This window comes from Procambarus clarkii, chromosome 89, assembly GCF_040958095.1.
Source record: "Procambarus clarkii isolate CNS0578487 chromosome 89, FALCON_Pclarkii_2.0, whole genome shotgun sequence".
NCBI lineage: Eukaryota > Metazoa > Arthropoda > Malacostraca > Decapoda > Cambaridae > Procambarus > Procambarus clarkii.
Genome location: NC_091238.1, coordinates 6,878,589 through 6,905,034, shown reverse-complemented (window position 1 = coordinate 6,905,034; position 26,446 = coordinate 6,878,589). Strand labels below are relative to the sequence as shown.

At 39.8% G+C, this 26,446-nt stretch overlaps 2 protein-coding genes and 1 long non-coding RNA gene across 4 annotated transcripts in view; 2 read left to right on the top strand and 1 right to left on the bottom strand.

Moving 5' to 3' along the window:
- LOC123773447 (CAP-Gly domain-containing linker protein 3) overlaps positions 1 to 26,446 on the bottom strand; it is a 59,161-nt gene that overhangs the window by 14,936 nt on the left and 17,779 nt on the right. For both annotated transcript variants that reach the window (XM_045767231.2, XM_045767232.2), the window contains exons 2-5: positions 12,765 to 12,994; positions 12,063 to 12,296; positions 11,571 to 11,784; positions 9,606 to 9,722 (exon numbers count right to left, since the gene is read on the bottom strand). In XM_045767231.2, coding sequence (XP_045623187.2) covers positions 9,606 to 9,722; positions 11,571 to 11,784; positions 12,063 to 12,296; positions 12,765 to 12,988 — 789 coding nt within the window. In that variant the 5' untranslated portion in view covers positions 12,989 to 12,994. The remainder of the gene's footprint in view (positions 1 to 9,605; positions 9,723 to 11,570; positions 11,785 to 12,062; positions 12,297 to 12,764; positions 12,995 to 26,446) is intronic.
- Positions 14,333 to 18,445, top strand: LOC123773293 (zinc finger protein 547). Its single transcript, XM_045766902.2, has 2 exons — positions 14,333 to 14,366; positions 15,938 to 18,445. The coding sequence occupies exon 2, from the start codon at positions 15,978 to 15,980 to the stop codon at positions 17,181 to 17,183; it is 1,206 nt and encodes a 401-aa protein (XP_045622858.2). The 5' UTR covers positions 14,333 to 14,366; positions 15,938 to 15,977; the 3' UTR covers positions 17,184 to 18,445.
- Positions 20,863 to 25,679, top strand: LOC138359088 (uncharacterized). The gene is made up of 2 exons (XR_011225754.1): positions 20,863 to 20,925; positions 23,397 to 25,679. It is a non-coding gene; the product is annotated as an uncharacterized lncRNA (long non-coding RNA).

Genomic DNA, 26,446 nt, shown 5'->3' with positions numbered 1-26,446 from the left:
TTTCATGCACAATAGAAGCTATCTTTGCCCTGTCAAAGTAGGAGAGACATAGGTGTATGTATATATGTGTGGATATGCATAGGTATATGTGTATATATGTATGTGCGTGTGTATTTGTATGCAGGATTTTGTGGAAGTCGGTTAGAATTACATTTCACCTTTGTAAACGCACATTAATGACATTATGTAAAAAACCACCGCGAACACTGTTTATGTAGGACAGACGTAAATCTGTGTATTTATGTTCGTAGGGTAGATTAGCATTTTAAAAGCACTACAATCACCTTCTGTGGTTGATTATTCAATAAATCACTGAATTATATGTTTAACAGATCTCTAACCCTGTCCATGGATGACAGAAGAAAATGTATATATGCTGGTTAGCATTGTACATGTGTAGCCACGTTTGTGGTAGAAAATAATTTATAAACAAAAAAATCCTTCATGCGTTCAATCCCCGACCGTCCAAGTGGTTGGACACCATTCCTTCTCTCCGTCCCACCCCAAATCCTTATCCTGACCCTTCTTCCAAGTGTTATATAGTTGTAATGGCTTGGCCAATACATTTCCAACGTACAATGGTGGCCATTGTACGAGCCACCATCCCAGTAATAGCCTCGCCGAGGATAGGGAGCCAGCGGCTTGTCAAAAGCCCCTCCATATGTCCTGATGACTGTATCTATTTGGATTGAAAATTGTAGCAGGTTTTGGTGAATCCAGCAAGCTTTGTGACATCATATACTTGCCTAAGGAACACCATTAAGTAAACACATGCCGCTCCTTGATGCGTATGTTAAGTAACTTTTTTGGTCACGTATCGTATATACTTTAATACTGTATATGGTAATTTAAATTATTTGTTTACAAAAGAAAAAATAATATCTTGGTTTCTAGAAAATATACTTGAGTTCCTCCGGAGACCGTCGGTGTTGAATTATGTACGTGATTACAGAAAATGGAAGCGGTTTCAGGGTAGACTCTGGCAATGGTTAATCATTGTATGCCTTTCACTAGCCTAAAGTGTGCTGTAGTTCCATTGCTATCATACAATGGTTATACAATATCATTATCGAAGCATGTAGTGAGTAAAGTCTTTTGTGTAAACCATATATGTTTATATATGGGGGAGGGAGGGAGGGGGAAGTTATCTACACATGGGCCTCAGTAAGCTAGGTGGGTTGCTTAGTTTCGTGCCATTCTGGTTAAGCAAAACAATTGACAGTCTCCGTGGTGTAGTGGTAAGACACTCGCCTGGCGTTCCGCGAGCGCTATGTCATGGGTTCGTATCCTGGCCGGGGAGGATTTACTGGGCGCAAATCCTTAACTGTAGCCTCTGTTTAACGCAACAATAAAATGTGTACTTTGGTTGTAACAACGATTCTTCGTGGCGGGGATCGTATTCCATGGACCTGCCCGAAACGCTACGCGTACTAGTGGCTATACAAGAATGTAACAACTCTTGTATATATCTCAAAAAAAAAAAAGTTGCATTTTTGTGTGGGAGTGGCAAATGGTGTGAATGGGCTGGCATACATCAGGAGGGCGGCAACGCTGGGTAAACACATACCCAGAATATATTTAGTGGAAATGAAATCCCGGAGTGAAAATTCCCTTGCTACGTAAGGATGCACATGTCACATGGTTTCTCAAACGGTTTGCCAACGGACTTTAAGCCCCATAAATCTTACCCAACCTTACCTAACCCAAACTAGGTCAACCCAGGCCAACCGAAGCTAACCTAGGCAAATCTACGTTAACCTAACCATATATATACATGAGTTTAATAATCAGAAACGAGCTTTGCGGAACTGCGGAACTATAAGACGAACTCTGAAGATGGTGACAAGAGTGGAAGAGCTGGGACGCCAATCCAGAGGAGCCAGTTAGGAGCGTGGAGATCCATGGAGTCACGAGGCTGGCCGGGTGGCTGAGGACGACTGTCGTGATGGGAAAGAATATGTCAGGCCGTGGAGCATGGCCATGCATGACACGGGGTGGGATATGGTTGGCTGGAGGAGAGGATGGAATGGGGGTTAGTGGTGTACGGCTGGGTGGAGGAGGGGTCGTTAATGGGGGGGGGGGAAAGTGGACCTGACCCATCTAGTGCACCATCCAGTGCCTAAGAACTTCAGTTAGCCTCTTCTTATACAGCCATCAGCTGATCCACACCAATTCTCGTACGTCTGAAGACTTGCTGATTGTAAGAAATAGGACTTCAACGTCCTCGGCTGACAACCGGGACCTAAGACCTGGGATCAGTCTCAGAGCAGAACAAATAGAGTTAGACACGTTGCCTTTTATCTCATGTCTCTGTTCACCTAGCAGTAAAATAGGTGCCCGGGAGTTAGACAACTGTTGTGGGATGCATCCTGAAGAGGGTCAATAGTTGTCCTAAGGGGGACCTCGATAAGTCTCAGGGACAGGTTTCCTGTCCCTGACAACGCCAATTTAAAAAATAAACACCTAAACATAAATAATGTTCTAATTCAATTATGTTAACAGATTCAATTCAACAATCACAAATAAATATATATTTATCTGGTTTCTTTCCTATTGAGGGTGTTGTATATGCTATTATGCGGTGTGTCTACTCACAGGACGAGTGGCGCTGCCCAATAAACTCGCCCCTCGGGGAAAATATATATATATATATATATATATATATATAAATATATATGAATGAAAGACCATTGCTGCCGGAGTGAAGTTGATTTCGGAGAGAAAGTGAAGCGAGTTGTGGACATAAGATCAGACGATCGTCATATGTCCGGCCCATGTGGGGACCAGTCTCTCATGAGCACCCAGGAGTAATGGTGACTCACGGGGAGGTTTTCCTGAGCATCCAGAAAAAAATGGGTGACTGACGAGTCTCCTGAGCACCCAGACGTACACGGTGACTGACAAGTCTCCTGAGCACCCAGACGTACACGGTGACTGACGAGTCTCCTGAGCACCCAGACGTACACGGTGATTGACGAGTCTCCTGAACACCTAGACGTACACGGTCACTGACGACAAGTCACCGTTTAGCTTTATTTTTTTTCTGGATGATAAAATTAAAAGTACAAAAAGTTAAATTAATTACCGGTGATCCATCACAACATATTGGTACGTTCGACAAAATAGTTACTGTAAATACTATAGTTTCAGAATAACGAGCTGCGATAGAAACAAAAAAATCTAATATCAAGAGTTATATCTTCACCCTGATGTAATATTACAGCATTTCTTATAAGGCACAGTAGTGCACAGTTGTTATAATAACCTGTACCCGGGTACAGTTGAAATAGTTAATTAAGATGCAAGAGTGGTACGTGGCCCTGCGGGCCGCTCCAAGCAACAGCCTAGTGTACCAAACTCTCGCAAGTCAAGCCTGGCCTCGGGCCGGGCTTGGGGAGTAGAAGAACTCCCAGAACCCCATCAACCAGCTATCAACCAGTGGTCCAACACGTGTCAACCCGTAAGGCAGACAGGGGCCGGTGGATGGGACTGGAGTGGACGGAAGTTCAGCACAAAGTAACGGGCTGACCCACGACTGGGAGGTCAGCCATGGTGGTGACCATGTCAGACCATGTGTCTGGGGTGTGAGAGGGGGGGGGGGCGAGGCCAGCACTCGTATATAGCCAGAACTGGGGCAGCTCGGAGTATGCACCGCTTCTGTGCTACATAAGTCCACTACGGGCTCACCATAGCCCGTGCTACTTGCCCCGCTCCTGTGCCAGGTAAGCTACGGGGTGACCATAGCCCGTGCTACTTGCCCCGCTCCTGTGCCAGGTAAGCTACGGGGTGACCATAGCCCGTGCTACTTGGAACTTTTTCAGAGTAGCTGAATCTATAACAACAGCCCGGAGTGTATCTACACCAGGCTCTCATGACACCATGCTATTATAACAAGTGTGTGAGAAATATATGATATTTATCATATAAACTAACAACACTGTTGTGAACTAGCACAACAAACACTGTTAACCACAACATTATACTAAACAGATCTATTAAGACAAAAGACTGACAAACCTTAACAAGTGTTTCTCTTTCATATTTAAACTACTAAATATTGATCCAGCCAGCCCGACCAACAGTCACGTGACACGTTCACCGTCCAGCGGTCATAACTTACTCGTGTAGAGAGGCTACTATAGGCTACATCAGGGTATAGTGACCAGGAAGTACATTTATGGTGTTATCCCGCCCATCCTACAGGCAGGAGTGAGCCTGCACACACTATGGCTGGAAGTTACATAATGGCCACTGTTGTATACAACAGTTACATTTTGTTCTAGTGAAATTTTAAAGGCCAATATAGTCTATATTGGCCTATAATATAGGCCAATATAAAGGCCAATATGACAGTTTGTGTTTTTGGAGCAAATGCAAATGTTACTTTGTAATGGTAAGTTATCCTGAATCTAGTGTATCCTTAATCAACACGGAAATAATCGATAGATACAACAATGGAAGATTTGACATCGCCGAAGCACTACATGTCAAGCAACAGTGTCAACCAAGCATTAACAGCCAGCTCACACTCGGGTACATTCCACCATCTTCACGACCAAAGCATAATGTGCAGCACACTGCCCAAGCCATGATAACAACATAAGAATTAAGGTACTGTAAAAGGCGTACTGGCCCATGCTTCACCTTGCTTAACCTCATACTTCTTGGTTAGATATATTCCCTGGCTCAAGGGAACCGAACTATCAGGAGAAAGCGCCAATAGGACGATATAGCACTAGGAAGGAATTAGAAAAAGAATTTGGGGTGTGGGGTAGGGAGGAATGGTGCTTAACCACTTGGACAGTTGGGGATTGAACGCCGACCTGCATGATGCGAGACCGTCGCTCTACCGTCGAGCCCAAGTGATTGGAGTCACGCTAACTTACTTCATGCATCAACTGTTTCATTTTATCACTTTTTAGCAATGTGAGAGTAATGAAACTTCAAATGAAAAAAACTGTGACAATCAAATTTGACTTTAATACGCAATCGCAGCTCAAGACCAGATTCAATTCTGATGTCAAGTCAGGGTAATTATATAATATAAAACACTGGCACATAATATACCACAACAGCAAGGCACCAGAGATTGATCAAGAGTAAAATCCCATTAGACAAATGTTAAGAACATTATATATACTGTATATCAGATGTTACAATGGTTGAATTAAAATTGAAATAAGTTTATTGAGGTAAAATACACACAAAGGGATGAGGTAGCTCAGGCTATTCTCACCCCGTTCAGTACATCGTGTTAATACATACATATAAACACATCACAAGCAATAAACGTATTACCGAACATTCTGAGAGGTTACAATGGTGTGTGTTGGAGTGATGCAGGAGTAGGAGGGCAGGAGGAGCAGAAGGAGGAGAGATAGAGGAGAAGAAGAAGGAGGAAGAGCAGAAGCAGGGTGACGTCAGCAACAGATGAGGACGCAGGTGAACATCGGAACATCGTCCAGAAACCTAAACCAGGACCCCCCTCTCAAGACAATCTACTCAGCTCTGATTTGACCAATGCAGGAATATGCAGCACCGGCCTGGAATCCACAACATGCGAAGCAAAAAAAAATAAAAAGTGCAAAGGTTAATGGTGATGGCGATGGCGATGGTGGTGGTAAACTTTCACTGAGTAATGGAGACTAGTGCGTGGCAGGTATATCACCCTCCCATCACACACACTCATGTTTACACCAGCAGGCGTTCTCCCCTTACATCGCACACGCGCGTGCACACACACACACACACACACACACACACACACACACACACACACACACACACACACACACACACACACACACACACACACACAATTACATCTGCGGCATACGCGAGGCTGGCTAACATCAGAACAGCCTTCAGGAACCTGTGTAAGGAATCATTCAGAACCTTGTATACCACATATGTAAGACCAATTCTGGAGTATGCGGCCCCAGCATGGAGCCCGTACCTTGTCAAGCACAAGACGAAGCTGGAAAATGTTCAGACGTATGCCACTAGGCTAGTCCCAGAACTAAGAGGCATGAGTTGCGAGGAAAGGCTGCATGAAGTGCACCTTACGTCGCTGGAAGACAGAAGAGCTCGGGGAGACATGATTACCACATACACAATTTTCAGGGAAACTGACAGGGGTAGACAAAGATGGATTATTTAACACGGGTGGTACACGCACAAGGGAACACAGGCTGAAGCTGAGTACCCAAATGAGTTACATAGACATTAGAAAGAACTTTTTCAGTGTCAGAGTAGTTAGTAAATGGCATGCACTTGGAAGTGATGTAGTGGAGCTGGACTCCATACACAGTTTCAAACGTAGATATGATAGAGCTCGAGAAACTCAGGTGTCTGTACACCAGTAGATTGACGGTTGAGAGGCGGGACCAAAGAGCCAAAGCTCAACCCCCGCAAGCATAACTAGGTGAGTACAACCAGGTGAGTACACACACACACTACGAGCGTAGCTCTCATCCTGTAACTACACTTAGTCAATTACACACACACATACCCAGGAAGCAGTATATAGCAGCTGTGTAACTCCCAGGTACCTATTTACTGCTAGGTGAAAAGTGGCATCAGGGTGAAAGAAACTCTGCCCATTTTACGCAGCCCCCTCGCATACGGGCTGCGAGGCCCCTGTGTGTGTGTGTGTGTGTGTAATTACCTAAGTGTAGTTACAGGATGAGAGCTACGCTCGTGGTGTCCCGTCTTCCCAGCACTCTTTGTCATATAACGCTTTGAAACTACTGACGGTCTTGGCCTCCACCACCTTAAGAAACTCAGTGTGTGTGTGTGTGTGTGTGTGTGTGTGTGTGTGTGTGTGTGTGTGTGTGTGTGTGTGTGTGTGTGTGTGTGTGTGTGTGTGTGTGTGTGTGTGTGTGTGTGTGTGCGTGCGCGCGCTGAACAGCTCTTGGGTGTGTCAACAATCCAGACAGCACACTCCCCAGTAACCAGTTTAGATTTCCCAATCACCCACCATCAAATTTCCCAACCTCATCAACCATAATTCCCTTGCAACCACACCACAACAACAACTGCTGCTATGTCTAATGCAGGACTAAATATGAAACATTAATCTCTATTATGACCACTAACAAGTTCAACTGGTCCATTAAGCCATCCCCCCCCCTTGTCAGCGCTGGTGTAACACCTAGTCTTGCTAACTGAAGCATCATAAGTAGTCCATTCCTACACTCATCAATTTTAGATAAAACCTCAACTTTCACTTTCCAGTATTGTTTCACAAATCTGGCAAATCAGCAGCAACGGTTTCTGAACCAAACGGAGCGGACGGGTTTCTGGAAAAACACAGCCTACTTTACAAACAAAGCCTACAGGTTTCTGGGAAAATACAGCCTACTTTACAAACAAAGCCTACAGGTTTCTGGGAAAATACAGCCTACTTTACAAACAAAGCCTACAGGTTTCTGGGAAAATACAGCCTACTTTACAAACAAAGCCTACAGGTTTCTGGGAAAATACAGCCTACTTTACAAACAAAGCCTACAGGTTTCTGGGAAAATACAGCCTACTTTACAAACAAAGCCTACAGGTTTCTGGGAAAATACAGCCTACTTTACAAACAAAGCCTACAGGTTTCTGGGAAAACACAGCCTACTTTACAAACAAAGTCTACGGGTTTCTGAAATAAACACAGATTATCCTAAAAGGGTCTCCTAAGCCCTACGATCTCGTAGTGCATTGGAGGATGTAAACTTTAGTAAATACCGACTAAGCCGCCATGATGGAGGTACGAGGTAGAGACCTCGTAAGTGGACATGTAAGAGGTGTACAGATCCTTGCTGCAATATAGTGACTCAACGCGTACATGTTAGGCTCCTTCAGCACATTATAGCAGTGTGTAGTGTCTATCATAGAGGCTATGATAGAGGAAAATAGATCGGGAAACAATTCAATCGACGGCTAGAAGGGTGGGGTCCAAGAGCTAATAGCTCAATCCTGCAGGCACAAATAGTAAACACACACACACATACACACATTCACTGCCGCTAATACAGACAAAAAAATGAATTACGTCACCGTCTGAGAAGTAATGGTTTAGTATTATTCCTGATGTCTCCGCGCTTACGTCCTTGTATCACTTGGAAGAAAATGTGTGGAATATCGCATAGAGTAACGCACGTAATGTGTTGAATAACATCTTGAATAATGAGTTGAATAACGTATGCGTCGTCTCGGGTCTCTTCAGTACGTCACGTGCAGTACCTTCACCGTGCACACGACCCCAACACTGTGGTGACGGTGGCTACCCATCCTTCAGCACCCCTACGGTGTCAGAGTTATCCCAAGCTCAGCACACTCAGGGTGTCAGCACGTCTAGGGTGTCAGCTCTAGGGCACCAGTACGCCCAGGCTCAGCACGTCTAGGGTGTCAGCTCGCCCAGGGTGCCAGTACGCCCAGGGTGTCAGTACTCCCACGGTGTCAGCTCGCCCAGGGTGTCAGCAAGCCCCAGCAAGCCGAGGGTGATAGCACGCCTGGACGCATCGCCCAAGAGGTGCGATGAATGATCCGGCTGGAGAAAGTGTCAGTAATGCTCCGGTTACTGCCCTCCGCACGTTACTTTCCTCATTACTCGACACTTACACGCACGTGATCACGCATGTCGTCACGCACACCATCAGTAACGTGTACTTATGTGTGTACTTATGTGTGTTCACCTAGTTGAGCTTCCGGGGGTTGAGCTCTGCTCTTTCGGCCCGCCTCTCAACTGTCAATCAACTGTTACTAACTACTAATATAATTTCACACACCCCCAGGAAGCAGCCCGTAACATGTCTTATTCCCAGGTACCTATTTACTGCTAGGTAACAGGGGCATCAGGGGCGAAAGAAACTCTGACCATTTGTCTCTACCTAGTCAGGGAATCGAACCCTGGCCACAGGATTACGAGTCCCGCGCGCTGTCCAATCAGCTACCAGACCCCCGTGTGTGTGTGTGTGTGTGTGTGTGTGTGTGTGTATGTGTACTCACATATGTTCACTTTCGTGTGTTTTACAGTGTCGATCAATTGCTACCTTGCCCCCGCCTTTCCATCGTCTGATCAAGAAACGAAATAACTTGAATTTCTCCTGTTTTTTCGTCAAATTTCCTTTTGAAAGCTGTCATTTTTTTGTATTTGTCTCAAGGATCTCCTACCATAGACCGTTTCATATACTTGTCACTCTTATGTTGCAGAAGCTTTTCATGACGTCTCCAGCTCATCTATACAGCTTCCACCCGTACACTCCTATCATTTCTCCCATTGACCATTACCTATTTGTTCTCCCATTTCATTCCTCTTAGTATCTTGTACGTTGTTATCATATCCCCCCGTGATTCACCTTTCCTACAACGAGGACGAGTTTGAGCTCCCACAGCCTTTTATTGTAGGTGATTTCTTTCAATTCTGCGTCAAGTCTAGTGGCATTTCTCTGCACTTTTCTCATTTTAAGGTATGCTTTTTTCGGTGTGAACTCCCTACCGGTGCTGCATAGTCAAGAGTAAAGAGCGTTCTCAAGTCCTCCTTATCTAGGTTTCTTAAGACACACACTTCACCAGAAGAACGGATGACACACCTGGGAGAGAGGTGACAGAGCACTCACCTGCAGGGCAGTAGCTGGGTCACCCACACCTGTACTGCCAGCCTTGACAGCGTAGTGAAGGAGTGTCATGTCCGTCAAGGCGTCTCTGTCATCCACGTGGCACCCCATACTCAACACCTGTAACACAAAGTCATACTAAAATACTTGTAGCTGCCAACATTCTATGCTCAAACACCTGCAGCGGGGTATATGAATTAATCACCTGCAATGTGGCAAAATGTAAAATCAGATACAGTACTTGTATTGTGGTAAAATGTATGATAAAGCAATTACAACATATATGACTAAAGTTGTAGACTAAAAGAAAACAAAAAGGATAATAAACACCTGTCACATAGTAAAATATATATTAAAATGAATGATAAAACACCTGCAATATGGTAAAAATTTATAATAAAATGTGTGAAGCAAAACAAAAAGGATGACAAGACACCTGCATTATCATGATTTATAATACAGTACACCGTGCTGCAGCGGGTGGGGGGTGGGGGGGGGATGCATTATCCAGCACTAGTTGCAGGGGAGGTGAATTATACAGTACCTGCTTCAGGGAAAAGTGAATTATCCAAAACTTGCTACAAGGGAAACTGAATTATCAAACGCCTAATGTGAAGCAATGTATGATCACACATTTATGTGGTAAAGCGCATAATGAAACACATGATTTAATTGCAAAGTCAGAGCAAAATATATCATCATACAACATAGATGTGCCATCATACACCATAGGTGTATCATCATACACCATAGGTGTATCATCATACACATATGAACTGCTCCAAACCAAAAATCTGCAACAACCTTTGACCTAAATGGTGGGCCGCAAAGACAGATGACATTCACTCGCAAGTGAGACGAAGACTAGCAAGGTCACCATCTTTCTCAAGTTACAGTCTTCGCTTTGTTTTTCACTTTCATAACGAGTCCATATCATGTGAACATTTTACTGGGCATTATTCTCACTGTGATGGTTATCACAAAGTAACTTATCTCCCACGAAGTTTGTATCAGAATTTTCAGGATAACAAATTTGGTGTGGGTCTGGGAGAAGTGACGTCAACAGGACCTGGGGCCAGATTCACGAAGCACTTACGCAAGTACTTACGAACGTGTACATCTTTCCTCAATCTTTGACGGCTTTGGTTACATTTATTAAACAGTTTACAAGCATGAAAACTTCCCAATCAACTGTTGTTATTGCTATAAACAGCCTCCTGGTGCTTCGGAACTCATTAACTGTTTAATAATTGTAAACAAAGCCGCCAAAGACTGAGAAAAGATGTGCAGGTTCGTAAGTGCTTGCGTAACTACTTCGTGAATCTGGCCCCTGGACTTTCTGTTCTCACCTTCATATTGGTCTGACTGTCAACAAAGCTGAATCTATTCAGGGTCATTATATTCTTTGATGGTTAGGAATTTCATATAATATCTTGGGATTTTGTTAATTTTTTCATAATACAAGAAAATACCCATATACCAGTGCATTAGACGAGCCAGTCAAAACTATCCTTTTGTCATTGCCGCTATCTGTCATAACATCGACTTTTATTGCCATCGTTTTTTTGTAATCACCTCTCGCAAAGAAATGGACGCACTAAACATTAATAAAGCGGGAACTCTTTCCTAGAAAAATCTGACTTGTAGCAATGAAATGTTAACTTTCAAAGTGATCTCAGTATACTATTTTATGTTATATTTTGTCAACAAATGTTAAAGTAGGGACAACCTGCCCGTTATGAGTACTTTTTTTGGCATCCGTGTCTTGTAACACGCGGGGACCTGCACCTACTGGTGGGGACCTGAACCTATTGGCGGGGGACCTGCACCTACTGGCGGGAACCATACTGTTCCTACCTCTCCCATCGGTCATCTATTAGCTTAACAGTTACCACATCAGTCTCAACGTCACTGATTAACCACATCAACCTCCAGCTCCTAGACCCGAGATACACGCGGCGAACCAACCTGACCAATGAGCTGATGAATGTTGTGCTGGACCTGCGGCACCCACTGCCTCATGATGGCAAAAAGGTGGGAGGGGGTGGTGGAGGGGCGCCGCAGGAGGACAGCACACCCACTACAGCCGGGGTCGAAGAAGGAGAGGTCCCGACGGGCGCACTGGACGCAGAGAGGGGCGTCCACCGGGGGATGAGTGATGGGTACGCTTCTGGGACTTGGCCTGTCAAAAATCACAACATCATTACAACTTTTTATTATATTGTCCTAACAAAAAGGGCAGTTTCTTGCCCCTATGTCTTTTTTCTTGCCTGACAGTCTATAAAATCATATAGAAATAACGTCCTTATGAATAAACTACAATATTCTTAAGGAAACTGAACAAAATATTTGATAATACTGTAAACTGAAATAATTATCAGAAGTCGCTAAGCCAGTATGGCATTAAGCGATTCGTCAGTTAAAACTTGGCAATTTGTGGCAACAAAGCGCTTACTTTACCTATGTCCCTTAATTTGCTCCTTTTGCCCATGGCTTTTGCCTTCGTCTGTGGCTGGCTTGGACTGTGTGGGTTTGTGGGTGTTGGTGGTGGAGTGTGTAGGGGAGTGCTTCTCCTGCTGGTGGCGACGGTGCTGGCGGGAGGTGGCCGGGTCGTTCCTGGAGGAGGGAGGCTGGAGGTCGCCCTCGCACCCGTCAGCGCTGTACCGCCCGCTGTCCTCCAACCGGGAACCTTCCCTGAGAGATAACATGATGTTGAATTGCTTTATTATGGACTCCGACACCCATCTTGTGGGCGGCGGCAGAGAGGTTTAGATACATTTGAGGTTGAGTTACAGAGGTTTAGCTACATTTGAGGGCGAGTTACTGAGGTCTAGATACATTTGAGGGCGAGTTACAGAGGGGGTTAGTTATATTTGAGGTTGAGTTATAGAGGAGGTTAGTTACATTTAGGGCGGTGACAGAGAAGTTTTGCCCAAAACGATTTGCGTAATAGTGGGTTCACTAGTATCTTTAACTCCTGTCCCTACAAATGTACATTACTCTTATGTTCTTTGTACACATATTATAGTAAACAAAGATGATTATTACTCTTGTTATTACATAATGGGTTTAAGAACTGAACCACAATGTTCTTTAATCTAAGCCATTTAACATTCGGTAATAAATATGTACAACACAAGCCGGTACTGTCCGCTCACCCACCTGTCCACCTCACTGCCCAGGTCACTACCACCACTGCCTCGCCCGCTGCTGCTGTGGTCACTGCTGGAGTCACTGTCGTACCCGGGAGGATAGTCCCCTTTGGCCGGGGGGTATTTGCCGGGTGCTGTGTACTGTGGGGTGTACTGGGCAGGGTAGTGTGTCAGGCTGGGGGCAGGGGCAACCACCCCTCCACCCCCTGTCTCAGTCACACTCACCACCACCATTGCAACCTCCATATGGAAAAAAATATAAATCTTATTAAACTAAACATAATTATATAAAAAAAATCTCTATGGCTAATAACTGTAATTAGTCCAAGCGTGAAAATTGTATAATGTAAGCAATCAAGATACTCCAATCTGCCCTTACGATGCCTCAAAGTATTGCTGGGGACGTCAGAGTGAGCAGAGTGAGTCAAGTATGTTTATTGAGACAAGAAAAAAATACATCTCAAAGGGATAGAGTAGCTTAGTTAGTAGCTTTCTACCCCCATGCATTAGGAGTCCCCACAAGCCTAATCATCCTTGACACATCCCATAATTGTCTTATACTATACAAGCATACACGCCCACAAGTACTTGCCAGAAACAAAAGAATGGGGAAAATATAGAAATTCCAGCGAAATATACAACTGCAAAGGGAATTCAGGGACGCTGTCTGGTACAGTTCTGTTCTAGTCTGTTTCTAGTTTAACATGAATTAAACCGAAATTTAAGACTAAATTTGAAAACTATTATCATCATAATTCTAAATTAAATACAGTAATAAATTATTATTTATAAATTATAAATTTTAATAAATGTATTATTTATTATTGAACTGGTGGTGGTAGTTTCATTGATGAATGTGAACGGGTGGTGGTAGTTTCATTGATGAATGTGAACTGGTGGTGGTAGTTTCAGTAATGAGTGTGAACTGGTGGTGGTGGTGGTTTAATTAATGGTAGTTGTTTTGATGATGGCTGTGGTGATAGTTGTTGCTTGAAAGGTTCTGGTAGTTTTGATCTTTGTTGGAGACTTCTGATGGTAGTGATTTCGGCAGGGAACACTGGAGCTATTACTGTACATTAACTTTGAAGAAACATTGTACCAAGTTTTGCATAAGACACCAGTCAGTAGTGAAAGCCGAATGCCACTTGATAATGAATACTTATTATTAATAACAAATTCCTGTCACAAAAACATGGCTTGTTAACAAACCATTTTAATTTTGTATACGTCAGATCCCTGTTACATTAACAATTCAATTAAGTCTCGTTATTCAAACAGTATGTTTTGCTTATATTTAAACTGAAACGATTTCTATCATTTTTTTACGAATAAAACATCAGATTTAACACGTAAATAACTAATTTTAGAAAATATACAGATGACTGCTTCCCAGACATATTTATCAGGCTATACACTTTTCGGAATTATTCAATAAACAACTAATAACCCTTTTTACGTTACACATTAATCACAATGCGTCTTAAAACGCTTTACATTTCAAAAATTAAACGGAAAATCTAAATCAAGTATAATAATGTTCGTAATTGTTCATGAAAATTACAAAATTGGCACAAGATGGCCGCCAGTGTCGCCTGAGCCGCCCCGGCCATCGGTGAGACCTCCACTCTAACACCTAAATTTCTCATATTTCATATCACTTTATTGCTATTTCAAGTATATGATGCATGCCCTTATACATATTGTTGTTGCTTTATGAAATGATTAATCTGGGATATGTTATATATTCGCTTGTATCATGATGTTTTTAGTGACAATTTTTACATGTTATTCTTTTACTATTGTCTATCCACGCCACAAGATTTTTCAAGCATTGGAATACCCTGTTCTAATGTCAGATAAACACAGGAATTGTGGGTAATATTTATTGACCTCAAGGGAATGATTCATTCATTCCCATTCTCAAGGGTATAATCATTCTTCAAGGGAATGATTATCATTAATTTCAGAAGACTCAGAGAACAACTAATCCTTTCTAAGTTTTCCGTTGTTCGGACGCCTCAAAAGCTACCATCACTCACCTGAGAGCTGGGAAGTCTTTCGTCCCATGCTAGGAGGGAGGGGGGGAGGGAGGGAGTTTTCTGGGGAAAGCGCCAAGCCATTACCACTATATAGCACTGGGAAGGGGTCAGGGTAAAGATTTGGGATGGGACGGGAGGAAGGAAGGAATGGTGCCCAACCACTTGGACGGTCGGGGATTGAACGCCGACCTGCATGAAGCGAGACCGTCGCTCTACCGTCCAGCCCAAGTGCCATATTAAGAGTCGCAGCTGGTAATATTTCAACCCCTTCTCCAAAAATAATGGAACCTAGAGCTACTCGATACAGTACTATCATTTTTTTATAGAACATTTATAGTGAAATGTACAAGACATCGTCTTTTGTACCCCAAAACCCCACACACAGGTTGTGAAGCAGCGTTTCAAGTGTAGATATGATAGAGCCCAATAGGCTCAGGAACCTGTACACCTGTTGATTGACGGTTGAGAGGCGGGACCAAAGAGCCAGAGATCAACCCCCGCAAGCACAATTAGGTGAGCGTCCTTAACAGAGTGGTACAACTCATGTACCAGCTAGTGCCAATATCTACTAGCTATGTTACGTATCCATTTTGGCTGGTGGGTACAGCAACAGCCTTCTATTGTACAGGGTCAGAGTTTGATCCTAGATGGTCCAAGTGGGTGGGCACAGTCCCTTCATCCCATCTTCATATTCCAGTTCCTTGTCCTCATATTCCTTCCAAGTAATATATAATGGCTTAGCGCCTTCTCCTCATAATTACCTTGCCTTACTTGCTTAATAATAACATCTTTTATCACAATAGTTCATTATGTGACAGATCAGTGTTGGTGGGCTAACACTCCCACTGCTCAGTGTTTTCAGGTTAAGAACCTTCCCATAGCTCAATTGAAGCATTACCCTTCTTGTCTTTTCATAAAACACTGCCCGTTAACCACTTTACTCACAGGGTACTAATTATTGCAGGGTGAATAAGGAAAGCCAGTGAAACAAAATAAAAATCCGAACTATAGTACATACATACATACATATTTTATGTCATAACTTTGTATCATGTTTTCATTTTCATTTTTATTTTATGAAATAAAAAATAAATTGCATTTTTTTTCTTTTGATATTCAATTTCAAGAATTATTGTATTTTCAGAGTTGGTGTTTTGACTGGGCGAGAAAAAGCATCTTTTGTCATGGAAAAAAGCAAATTAATTCAGTTTAATGCAAGACAAAAGAAATATTGGTTCCTCTGTGACATCTGTAATCATATATTCTTCGACGAAGTCGACTTGAAGGACCATGCCAACAAGCATGGAGACAAGAAATGTTACGTGTGTGTGGAAATTGTGCCAGACCACCTTCACCGCCACGAGGACAATACTAAAACAAACAGTTTTAACTTTGAAACATACGACACAAATTCCCAACGTGCTTCCTCCCCAACACAGGTAATCAACACCTCCTCAAATGACAGTTTTTCTCGTAACTCGTTTACGAAAAACCCTAAGATGAATGCTCAAGACCTGAAAAATAGTTTGTTTACATGCTGCATCCAAGACTATTTCTCCTCTTTTCAAGAGCTGGAAAAGAATGAGTATCAAAAGCACGAAAAGAATATTATATGCGAGACTTGTGGTCAGATTTTCTTCACGCAGGAAAACTTCCAATGCCATCAGCTCCAGCACCAAAGTGAAATTGTGAAGTGTGACGTGCATGGAGATTCAATCAGGCAATTAGTTCTTGAGAATCACTTACTGACACATAGCAGATCGTTCTCGTGTACACAATGTGGCAAAACATTCAAATCAAATTATACTTTATGGAAGCATAAAGAAACTCACTCGAAGTCAAGTGATGTACAAAGAAGACATAGATCACTCCCCTCTGTATCTACACCACAAGTGACACAGCAAACTAACAAGCCCCAAAATTCACCAATTTGTTTTTGTAATATTTGTGGAAAAATATTCAAGGAATGCAATTTCCAGAAACACTTACTGGTACACACAAACCGGTTCTTGTGTACCCAATGTGGCAAAATATTCTCACGCAAATACTCATTAAAAAGACATGAAACAGTTCATGCAAAGCCAGGAAATAGATCAAGAGAATGTGATCCTTCCACTGTGCCTAAACAACAAGAGAAGCAACAAATTGACCAGCCCAACAAGTCACAAGAGTGGCAGTGTAACATTTGTAGAAAAAGTTTCCTGAAAAGGAATACCTATAGGCACTTACAAACACACAAAAGACGGTTCTCGTGTACCCAGTGTGGGAAAACATTAGCAACAAGTTGGAGTTTGTGGAGACATGAACAGATTCATTCTAAGTATAATGATGGATCAAGAGAACACAGCGAGGCCCATGAAAATGTTCATTTAAATTCAGGTGATGGATAAAGAGAACATAGGTCGCCCTCCGCTGTGTCTACACAAGTGAAACAGCAGACTGACCGACCCAAAGAATCACCATTTGCTATTGTGAGAAAAATGCTGATGAAATACAATCTCCACACTCTTACTTTTGCACTCAAGAAGGATCCCATGGGCCCAATGTGACAAAACATTCACACAAAAAGATTGACTAAAAAGACATGAAAACGTTCATCAGAAGTCTGGTGATGGACCAACAGGACATAGTTCGCCCTCCGCTGCATCTGCACCTCAAGTGAAACAATAAAACTGTCCAGCCAAAAATGCTTCACCTTCATAAATCTCAATACGAACAACTATGAGTCGAGCTCAGGGTCAAGATTTTATCATTGCAAATCATTTTATCATTGTATGGTATACAAAGAGCAAAATATTACGTACGAATGTGGTTTATTTAGTATAATCATGTTATTTCAAATCAAATATATCGGTCACAAATTCCTCTGACAAACTGACCGACAATGACCAATAATTATTATTTTATGAACTAATATATGCTATGGTTTATCAATAAAAGGAAGCAACTCGAGAATATTGTGAGTGCAATTAAAATCTGAATTCTCTCTCCAATTTTAAAATCAGCACTATGGAGAGATGGCATACGGACACCAAATATGCTTTCGTGTGACAAATTAAGTGTTCCACATAATTTCATAAAGACAGAAGCTTCAAGTGGATGGTAATGGAAAGAGATTTGTGACAAAAATGTATAGTTTGACATAGAGAGAAGCACGCATTTTATTTTATATACAGTACTTTAAGGAAGTATTCCTTTAGATGTTTTATGGAGCGGGTCATTTCCGAGGAAACATTTATATTTATGTATTTTACAAGTTGCTCAATTGGCGCATAATTTTGTCATTTGCAAATTGACTTTTAGAAAATAAAATAATATACTAAATGATTTTGAGGGATGCAATATTTTGATTTTGTAACTTGAGGGATCCAATACTTTAAATAATTATAAACATGAAATACCTTGTTTACCAGGAAATAAAACAACTTGTTCTAGTAGAAGTAATTTTAAAAATATTATTAGGATGAATGTTAATATTAATCCAAAGTGCTGAGTAATTTTTTTTTTATTTATGAAGTTTAAGATTATTAATGTAAGGAAAAATGGAAACGAAGCCTGACTTGTCTGATATAATTTTTTATAAAGATTTGTTTTTGTTTGTATTAATGTGACACATTACAAGAACTTAATAAATATTTTTATTAGGCTAATACGTTATAGTTTACTTACCCTTCAAAATGCCTTAGTCAAAATAATTCAAAGTCAAAATGAATTAGTCAAAACTTGATAATTTTGTAAAAATTAATAAAGATGGCAAGCCTAGCTCAACCCATCATAATGACACAGACATCTCGGCCAAATTAGCGTGTAACAAAGATGAAGCTGAATTAGACCAAGGTATCCCCATCTCTGTTGTCAAAACTATATTGGTACAAACACTCAGGTCTGATAGGAGAAAAATTACTGACTCCGAACGACCTGAAAGCACCAGTATAAAAAAAGCTATGATTTGTTCAGATCTGAAACCTACGTTTATGGGCAGCACAAAACGTCCACCAGACTGTGCGACACAGTGGTTGCCAGGATCAAGTTGGGTTACCGTTACCTGTGGCAGGTAGCTACAGGTGACGATCTCCCAATCCTGAGCACTCCAGGTGCAAACTCTGTGAGCAGGAACTGCGGCATGAGCTTGCACACTTCATCACCGAATGTCCAGTTATCAGACCATTCATATCCGCTGGCATCATTACTTAATTTGAATTTCTTCATTCACTCTCGCAATTATTTAAGTGTAATTACCTAAGTATAGTTACAGGATGAGAACTACGCTCGTGGTGTCCCATCTTCCCAGCACTCTTTGTCGTATAACGCTTCGAAAGTACTGACGGTTTTGGCATCTACCAGCTGCTCACCTAACTTGTTCCAACCGTCTACCACTCTGTTTGCGAAAGTAAATTTTCTTACATTTCTTCGGCAGCTTTGTTTAGTTAGTTTAAATTTATGACCTCTTGTTCTCGAAGTTCTAGGTCTCAGGAAGTTTTCCCTATCAGTTTTATCGATTCCTGTTACTATCTTGTACGTAGTGATCATATCTCCTCTTTTTCTTCTATCTTCAAGTTTTGGCATATTTAATGCATTTAACCTCTCCTCGTAGCTTTTCCCCTTCAGTTCTGGGAGCCACTTAGTGGGTGGAGTTCTTAAGGATATCCTCATATTGTACCCAAAATTTGTCAGTGCAGGCTACTGAACGTATGGCCCTGTATCAGTAACCATCGTGCTAGATGGGGACTTTTCAGTATCACTGCCACCTTATTCACTCTTGTGTTAATGATATCCTCATGATTCCCCCAGAGTTTGCCAGTGCAGACTCATCACATGCCTTTGTATGACTAATAATCCTCTGTGATGGGGATTTTTAGCATCACGTAGCTTGTTATTTGACACGCCGTACTTCCCTTCATATAGTCTAAGGCAGCACCACAAATAAAGATATACCTAAATGTGTTAAAAAAAAAATAAAAAAGCCTAGCTCAATCCTAAAGCGGATGTTGGGATTTAAACAAATTTAAAACAAGTTATGAAGTAAATTTACACATCTATTAGATTTAAGATTTATGCACATGGTGATATTGCACATCTTAATCTTATTATAGTACTCAGTTGAACATCTTGTAAACAGCTAATAAGAAATTGTATTGACTACATGCTACATCTTAATGTCTAGTGTAAGAACTACTGTGGAAGTAAATACTAGTAATTGTTATTCCCAAATAATGATTATATTACAGATATATCAACACGATGGAATACCCTTATTTTATACTCCCTAAAGCAAAATACATAAAACATTAGACAGGGAGAGAATATTGGTTTATTTTCACTCCTTTTTATCAAAACATATTAGTGTTACATTAATAGTGATTGTTAAAATCTGTAAATAGACCACTTGTCTTATATGATCCTATGTTCTGTGTGGTAATAAATATGAGCATTTTTATCTTAGCAAATCTTATTGCTAAGATATTATCTTATCTTAGCTAAGATAAGATATTATCTTATCTTAGCATTTAGCAAATCTTATTGCCCTGTGTAACAATATAATCAACGTCCTCACTCTCCTTTGTGAGTGAATATTTTGTTGACAGTCAATGAGTTACTTAAATACGATTCCTTAGTTACTTCTAAACAATGCGGGGAAGTTTTTAACAATTAAATATATTCCATATATATATAGAAACAGTAATATCATTATAGTAACGAATTCTTCAATAAAGAATAAAGCATAATATAGTAATTACACATAATCTTGAGGGGAAATATACTGATACAGCATATAACTCTAAATATTAATCTATCAGAAAATACACTTTATAAAAAAAAGTAATCTATAGACACAATAACACTTTTACATTTGTATACCAATCATTAATTACAATTTAGCATGAATTAAAGTACAAATCGAAAATATAGTTTAAATAAAAATACACTTTATAAAAAAATATAAGTAATTTATAGACACAATAACACTTTTACATTTGTATACCAATCAGTAATTACAATTTAGCATGAATTAAAGCACAAATCGAAAATATAATTTAAATAAAAACATATAATACTCAAAGCGTGTCTAAGAAAATGCGAAAAAGTTGCAAAGTGTACATCCGTCTCAGCCGACCAGCGTCTGTCATATGGGTAAGAACAATTTTGTGTACCGCTAAACTTATGTAATGTCGCTCTAGTAGTTATTTTTACTGAGTCTGGTATATACGTTCATGAGGAACGTATTTGCCCGTGTGGTCCAGTTGTACTGGTCGGTACTGTGATGACCCTTTGCAAGGTTGATCCTCCCCAATGGTTCCAAGTGGTTGGGACCCGTTCCTTCACTCCAGCCTCAGATCCCAGTTCCTTGCCCTCATACACCATATCACCTCCAACTGTATAATATATATATATATATATATATCGTACCTAGTAGCCAGAACACACTTCTCAGCCTACTATGCAAGGCCCGATTTGCATAATAGGCCGAGCTATTTTCTTTATTTTCAATAAAATGTTTCCAGTTGGTTTATTTTAAATATTTTTATTATATTATATTAAGAACATAAATTATTGATTTAGTTATGTTAGTTTAGGTTAGGTTAAGATAGGTTAGGTTAGGTTGGGTAGGTTGGGTTCGTTCATATATCTCCGTTAGTTGTAACTTAAATTAAAAAAAAATAACTCATATATAATGAAATTGATAGCTTTATCATTTCATAAGAAAAAAATTAGAAAAATATTGAATTTCAGGAAAACTTGGTTTATTAGGCAAATCGGGCCTTGCATAGTAGGCCAAGAAGTGTATTCTGGCTACTAGGTACAACATATAATATATATATATATATATATATATATATATATATATATATATATATATATATATATATATATATATATATATATATATATATTAAACCCCAAGTGGGCATGTGAAGGGATAGACGACATTGGTCTCTTTTAAGGCGTTCTGTTTGGTGTCTGGAGAGTTCTTCATAAGTAGGTTCTTTTTGTTTTTGTAGTAAATTGTTAATTGTATCTTCTGATTGGTGTGATTAGTGAAGACACCAATGATTGGTGAAAACACCAATCAGAAGAAACAATTAACAATTTACTACAAAAACAAGAAGACCGCCAGCCTACTGATGAAGAACTCTTATTGTATTCTTAATTTTCTTAAATTTCATGTCAGTATGAAACATTAAAAAACTCATTAATCCACTCTAATGCTTGGTCCACACAAAGCTTTAAGAGTGTCTGTAATCCAGTTTACAACAACAACTTTCTGCTTACAGAAATAAAATACCTGTATATGCATATTATTATAAATTTCAGTACATTAGTCACACCTATTGCTGTCCTTAATGCCCAACATCAACAACCTATCATTAGTAGGGAGGGTCTTATGAATATACCGATACAATAGTTCACGTTGTTTTGGGGCAATAAATTTAACATGAAGGTTTGCTCATATTACTTGCCAGTTAAAGAGGGGATATGTCTCCTCTACTCTAAGAAGTATATGTGGGAACAGAACATCATACACATGTTTACTGCTCATCATTAAAAAACCTACAATATTACAAATTCGCCTGAGAACATCAATTGCACAAGAATAAAAATGAGGTGAAATAAAGGGAAGGTCGGTATACTCTGGCATATGTATCAAGTAGCTAACACGTATTTTTCTAAAATAATGGCCTAAAACATTTACACTATTCCTTTGTATTATTTTGTTTCTAAATGTAACACATAAGATAGCCAATGGATAATTTAGACGAAAGATACCATATATTATACAGAAATGACATTATCAGGCCCACTTTGGCTTAAGTCTCTTGATGGAATAGTATTTTTGTGGGAGCAAAAATATTAATGTATTACCACGACTTTTAACTTACAAACTATATCATAATTTAGCATCAAGCCATTTCGACTACATAACTCTGCGAAGAGATGAAGATTTAGGATAGGGCGGAGCACAGGAATGGTGCCCAATGAATGATGTATTAAAAAAAATAGCTCAAATCTGACTTGCTGAAACAAGTGAAACTGCTACTAAATTGTATAAATCAGTTCAGTGAGCTTGAAATAGTGAAATGTTTGTAAATAGCAACACTCTAATGGGGAGTACCGTGAGGGGGACCAGAGAGAGTACGGCGTCGGGATTATACAATGTCTTAGATATGACGCAATAAAGTTCATCACTCTAGACATAATTAATTTAATCTTCTTAAAATTTTATTTGAGGCCTATCAACTTCTGGAGGGTTATTAAGGCCACTACGATAGCTTAATGACCAACGAAATGCTGGGTATATATCCATATTACTTTTTTTATTTCAAACATTAGTCTTACATGATACTCATTTCAGAGTGGTGTTGTACCACTATCAAATCCTAAACAGGCGTATCACACAAATATAGTGTTTTACTTGAAAAACGGAATATATCGTTAGGATAAACTGCATTACGCTGTTAAGCGATTTCGAAATAACTTAGGGTGTGTTAGACTTGGATTGGTTAAGACGGCTTAGGTTAAGTAATTTATAAAATTTATTGCAAACCCACTTGTATACGAAGTAACCTGAATGCGTTTCCTAATATAATTTTCATTTTTTTCAGTTGTGACGCTTCGACTTTGCGACAATATCAATATTTACCATGGACAAAATCACATTAACTGTGTTTACCGAAGACTTCGCGAAACTTTGTTTTATGTGCCATGTCTGTGATGACTTATTTTTATACGAAGACGATTTAAAAGATCATGTCAAAGAGCACGGAAACACAAAATGTTACGTGTGTGTGGCATGTGATGCTGCATTCACCGAGGCTGTAGACCTCCATCGTCATGAGTGCGACTTTACCGAAGACAGTCCTCACTCGGAAAAATACATGGCCAGCCTAAACGACAGTTCGAATCACAGCCCGCTTGAGGAAACACTTCTGACAGATGATCAACAAAACCATGAGGTGAACCCTCCTAAACTAGAAGAAAACTTGAAACACAATTGTGTTAAAAAACAAAACACTATGAAATGTAATGTATGCGGGATTTGTGGTGTTATTTTTGACACTGAAAGCAGTTTTTTGTGCCACAGGATGGAGCATCAAATGGAATATTGCTATTGTGACATTTGTGAAAGAAAATTGCGTGGATACCGCCTCAGGAAACATATAATGACCCATGCAAGACGATTCTCGTGCACCCAGTGCGACAAAATGTTCTCAAATAAAAGGTTTCTGCAGAAGCATCAACAAGTTCACTCCAAGTCAGAAAATGGACAATTGAGCGAAGTTGGCCTAACCTGTGAAAAGGGAAAGACCACAAGTGAAACAGCAACCGTTCATCAGTCTGGTGATGGACCAACAGGACATAGTTCGCCCTCACCTGTATCTGCACCTCAAGTGAAATAAAAAAAAAACTGACCGGCCAAAAATACTTCACCTTCATAAAACTCAATACGAACAACTATGAGTCAAGTGCAAGGTCAAGATTTTATCATTGTAAGTAATATGACATACAAAAATAGCAAAATATTGCGTACGACTGTGCTTTATTCAGTATAATCGATATGGTTTATGATATTTCAGATCAAGTACTGTACAGTACATATATAGGTTACAAATTCTTTTAACAAACTGACAGATAATGACTATTATTTTATGCACTAATATATACCATGGTTTATCACAAAAAGGAAGCAAATCGAGTATATTATGAATGCAGGCAAAATCTGAATTATCTTTTCAACTTTTAAATCTGGAACACTATGGGGAGAAAATGGCTAAGTGATACCATAACTATATTTGGATAATTAGGTGTTCGACATAAAGACTAAAGCTCCAACTGAACGTTAATGGAGAGAAATGTTAAATTATTTGAGGTTACTATTAGTGTTGTACGTGCTTTTGTTTTTCATACTTCAGTTGAGGAAGTATTCCATTATCTTATCTTCTGGAGAGAATCACATAACTGGACGACATATTCGGATTTATTTTTAAACATTGCGCATATAACGTATAACGTTATAACACTATTTTTGTGTCAACAGAAGACTCGGTGGTGAATGTTCAGGATGAGGATGTTCTTGTGCAATTGAAGTTCTCAGGCGGATTTGTAATGAAAGTTTTTAATGATGAACAGTACACATGTGCATGTTCTGCTCCCTTATTTAGTTCCAAGAGTAGAAGAGGCATATCCACTATTTAACTGGCGAGTAATATGGACAAACCTTCATGTTAAATTTATTGCCCCAAAACAACGTGAACTATTGTATCGCTATATTCATAAGACCTTCGTTACTATTGATAGGTTGTTGATGTTAGGAATTAAGGCTAACAATAGTTGTGACCAATGTATTGAAATTGAGAATAATACGCATATATTATATTTCTGTAAGCAGAAAGTTGTTCTTGTAAACTAGATTACAGACAGTCTTAAAGATTTATGTGGACCAAGTATTAGAGTGGATTTAATGAGGTTTTTAATGTTTCATATTGGCAAAATGGAAGAAAGATAAGAATACAAAAATTATGCTACTGTCTGATTATATTTTATGTGTGTGGATAGGCAGGCAAGAGGGTTACTCAGTAGACAAAATATTAAAGTTCATGTGAGGCAGGTTCAAGTATAACATTTAAGAGTTTACGGCTGTGATACTTTGTAATATGAAAAATTAGTTTACTGATAATTATATAAACTATATATAAATGTAGTATTTTCCCTTGTAAATTGATGTAAATATAATCGTTATATTGTATATTATTTAACAAAGAAAAAACAGTTTTCCAAAAGATTTTTTGTTTTATCAAACATTTTTTTAATTAAGGGCCATTTATCATATATTTTATTTTTGTTTCATATTTATTACTTATAAAAATCCTTATGCAAGCTTAATAGTTTATCTTGTGTTATTTACCTTTATATAAAAAGTTTTATATAACCACGATGTACCTACCAACAAGGTCGTCAGGTTAGGACCCAAGGGAGTATGATCCCTAGGTGAGACGACGACCTGGTTAAAATCTAGGTTTTAATATCCAAAACCAGTAATTGGCTAATTGCAAATGATTGCGAACTACTAGTTGAAATCAACTTTGATACAAATTACGAATGATTAATGAATTTAAGGGTTGATTATAGTTTCGCTAGGTGTTAATGTCATTATAAAAATAAAATATCACTAGCAACCCTAATACCAATACAGCGAAGTGTGTCGTGATGAGGACCATGTGGGTCTGTGTCAGAGGCGAACCATAAAATACATGCCAAAATTAAATATATATTCCGGAGTTCGACCGATTTACTTTTCAGAACAGATTCGGAGGTTGATATGACTTATTGAAATGCCCTATATTCATAACCCTCATCTATCATCGTCCCTCCTTTGATTCCCGGAGCAGCCACCAGCAAGAGTCGGCATATGATCTGGATAGCTGGCAGAGCATAACGTTGATGAGCTACTTTCCCTCACTTGGATTTCACACACTCCCGTTTTCTTCCGACCTCCCTATCATGGTCATATTCGCAATCCAATTTAATGACACTTAACTTGTGGTTGGAATTTTTTTTATTATTATTTTTGTAGCGAATTTAGAAACTAAATTAAGCACTGGAAACCTGCGAGTTAGCCGCGTGTTCTCGACATTGTATTTCATAATTAAGAAGA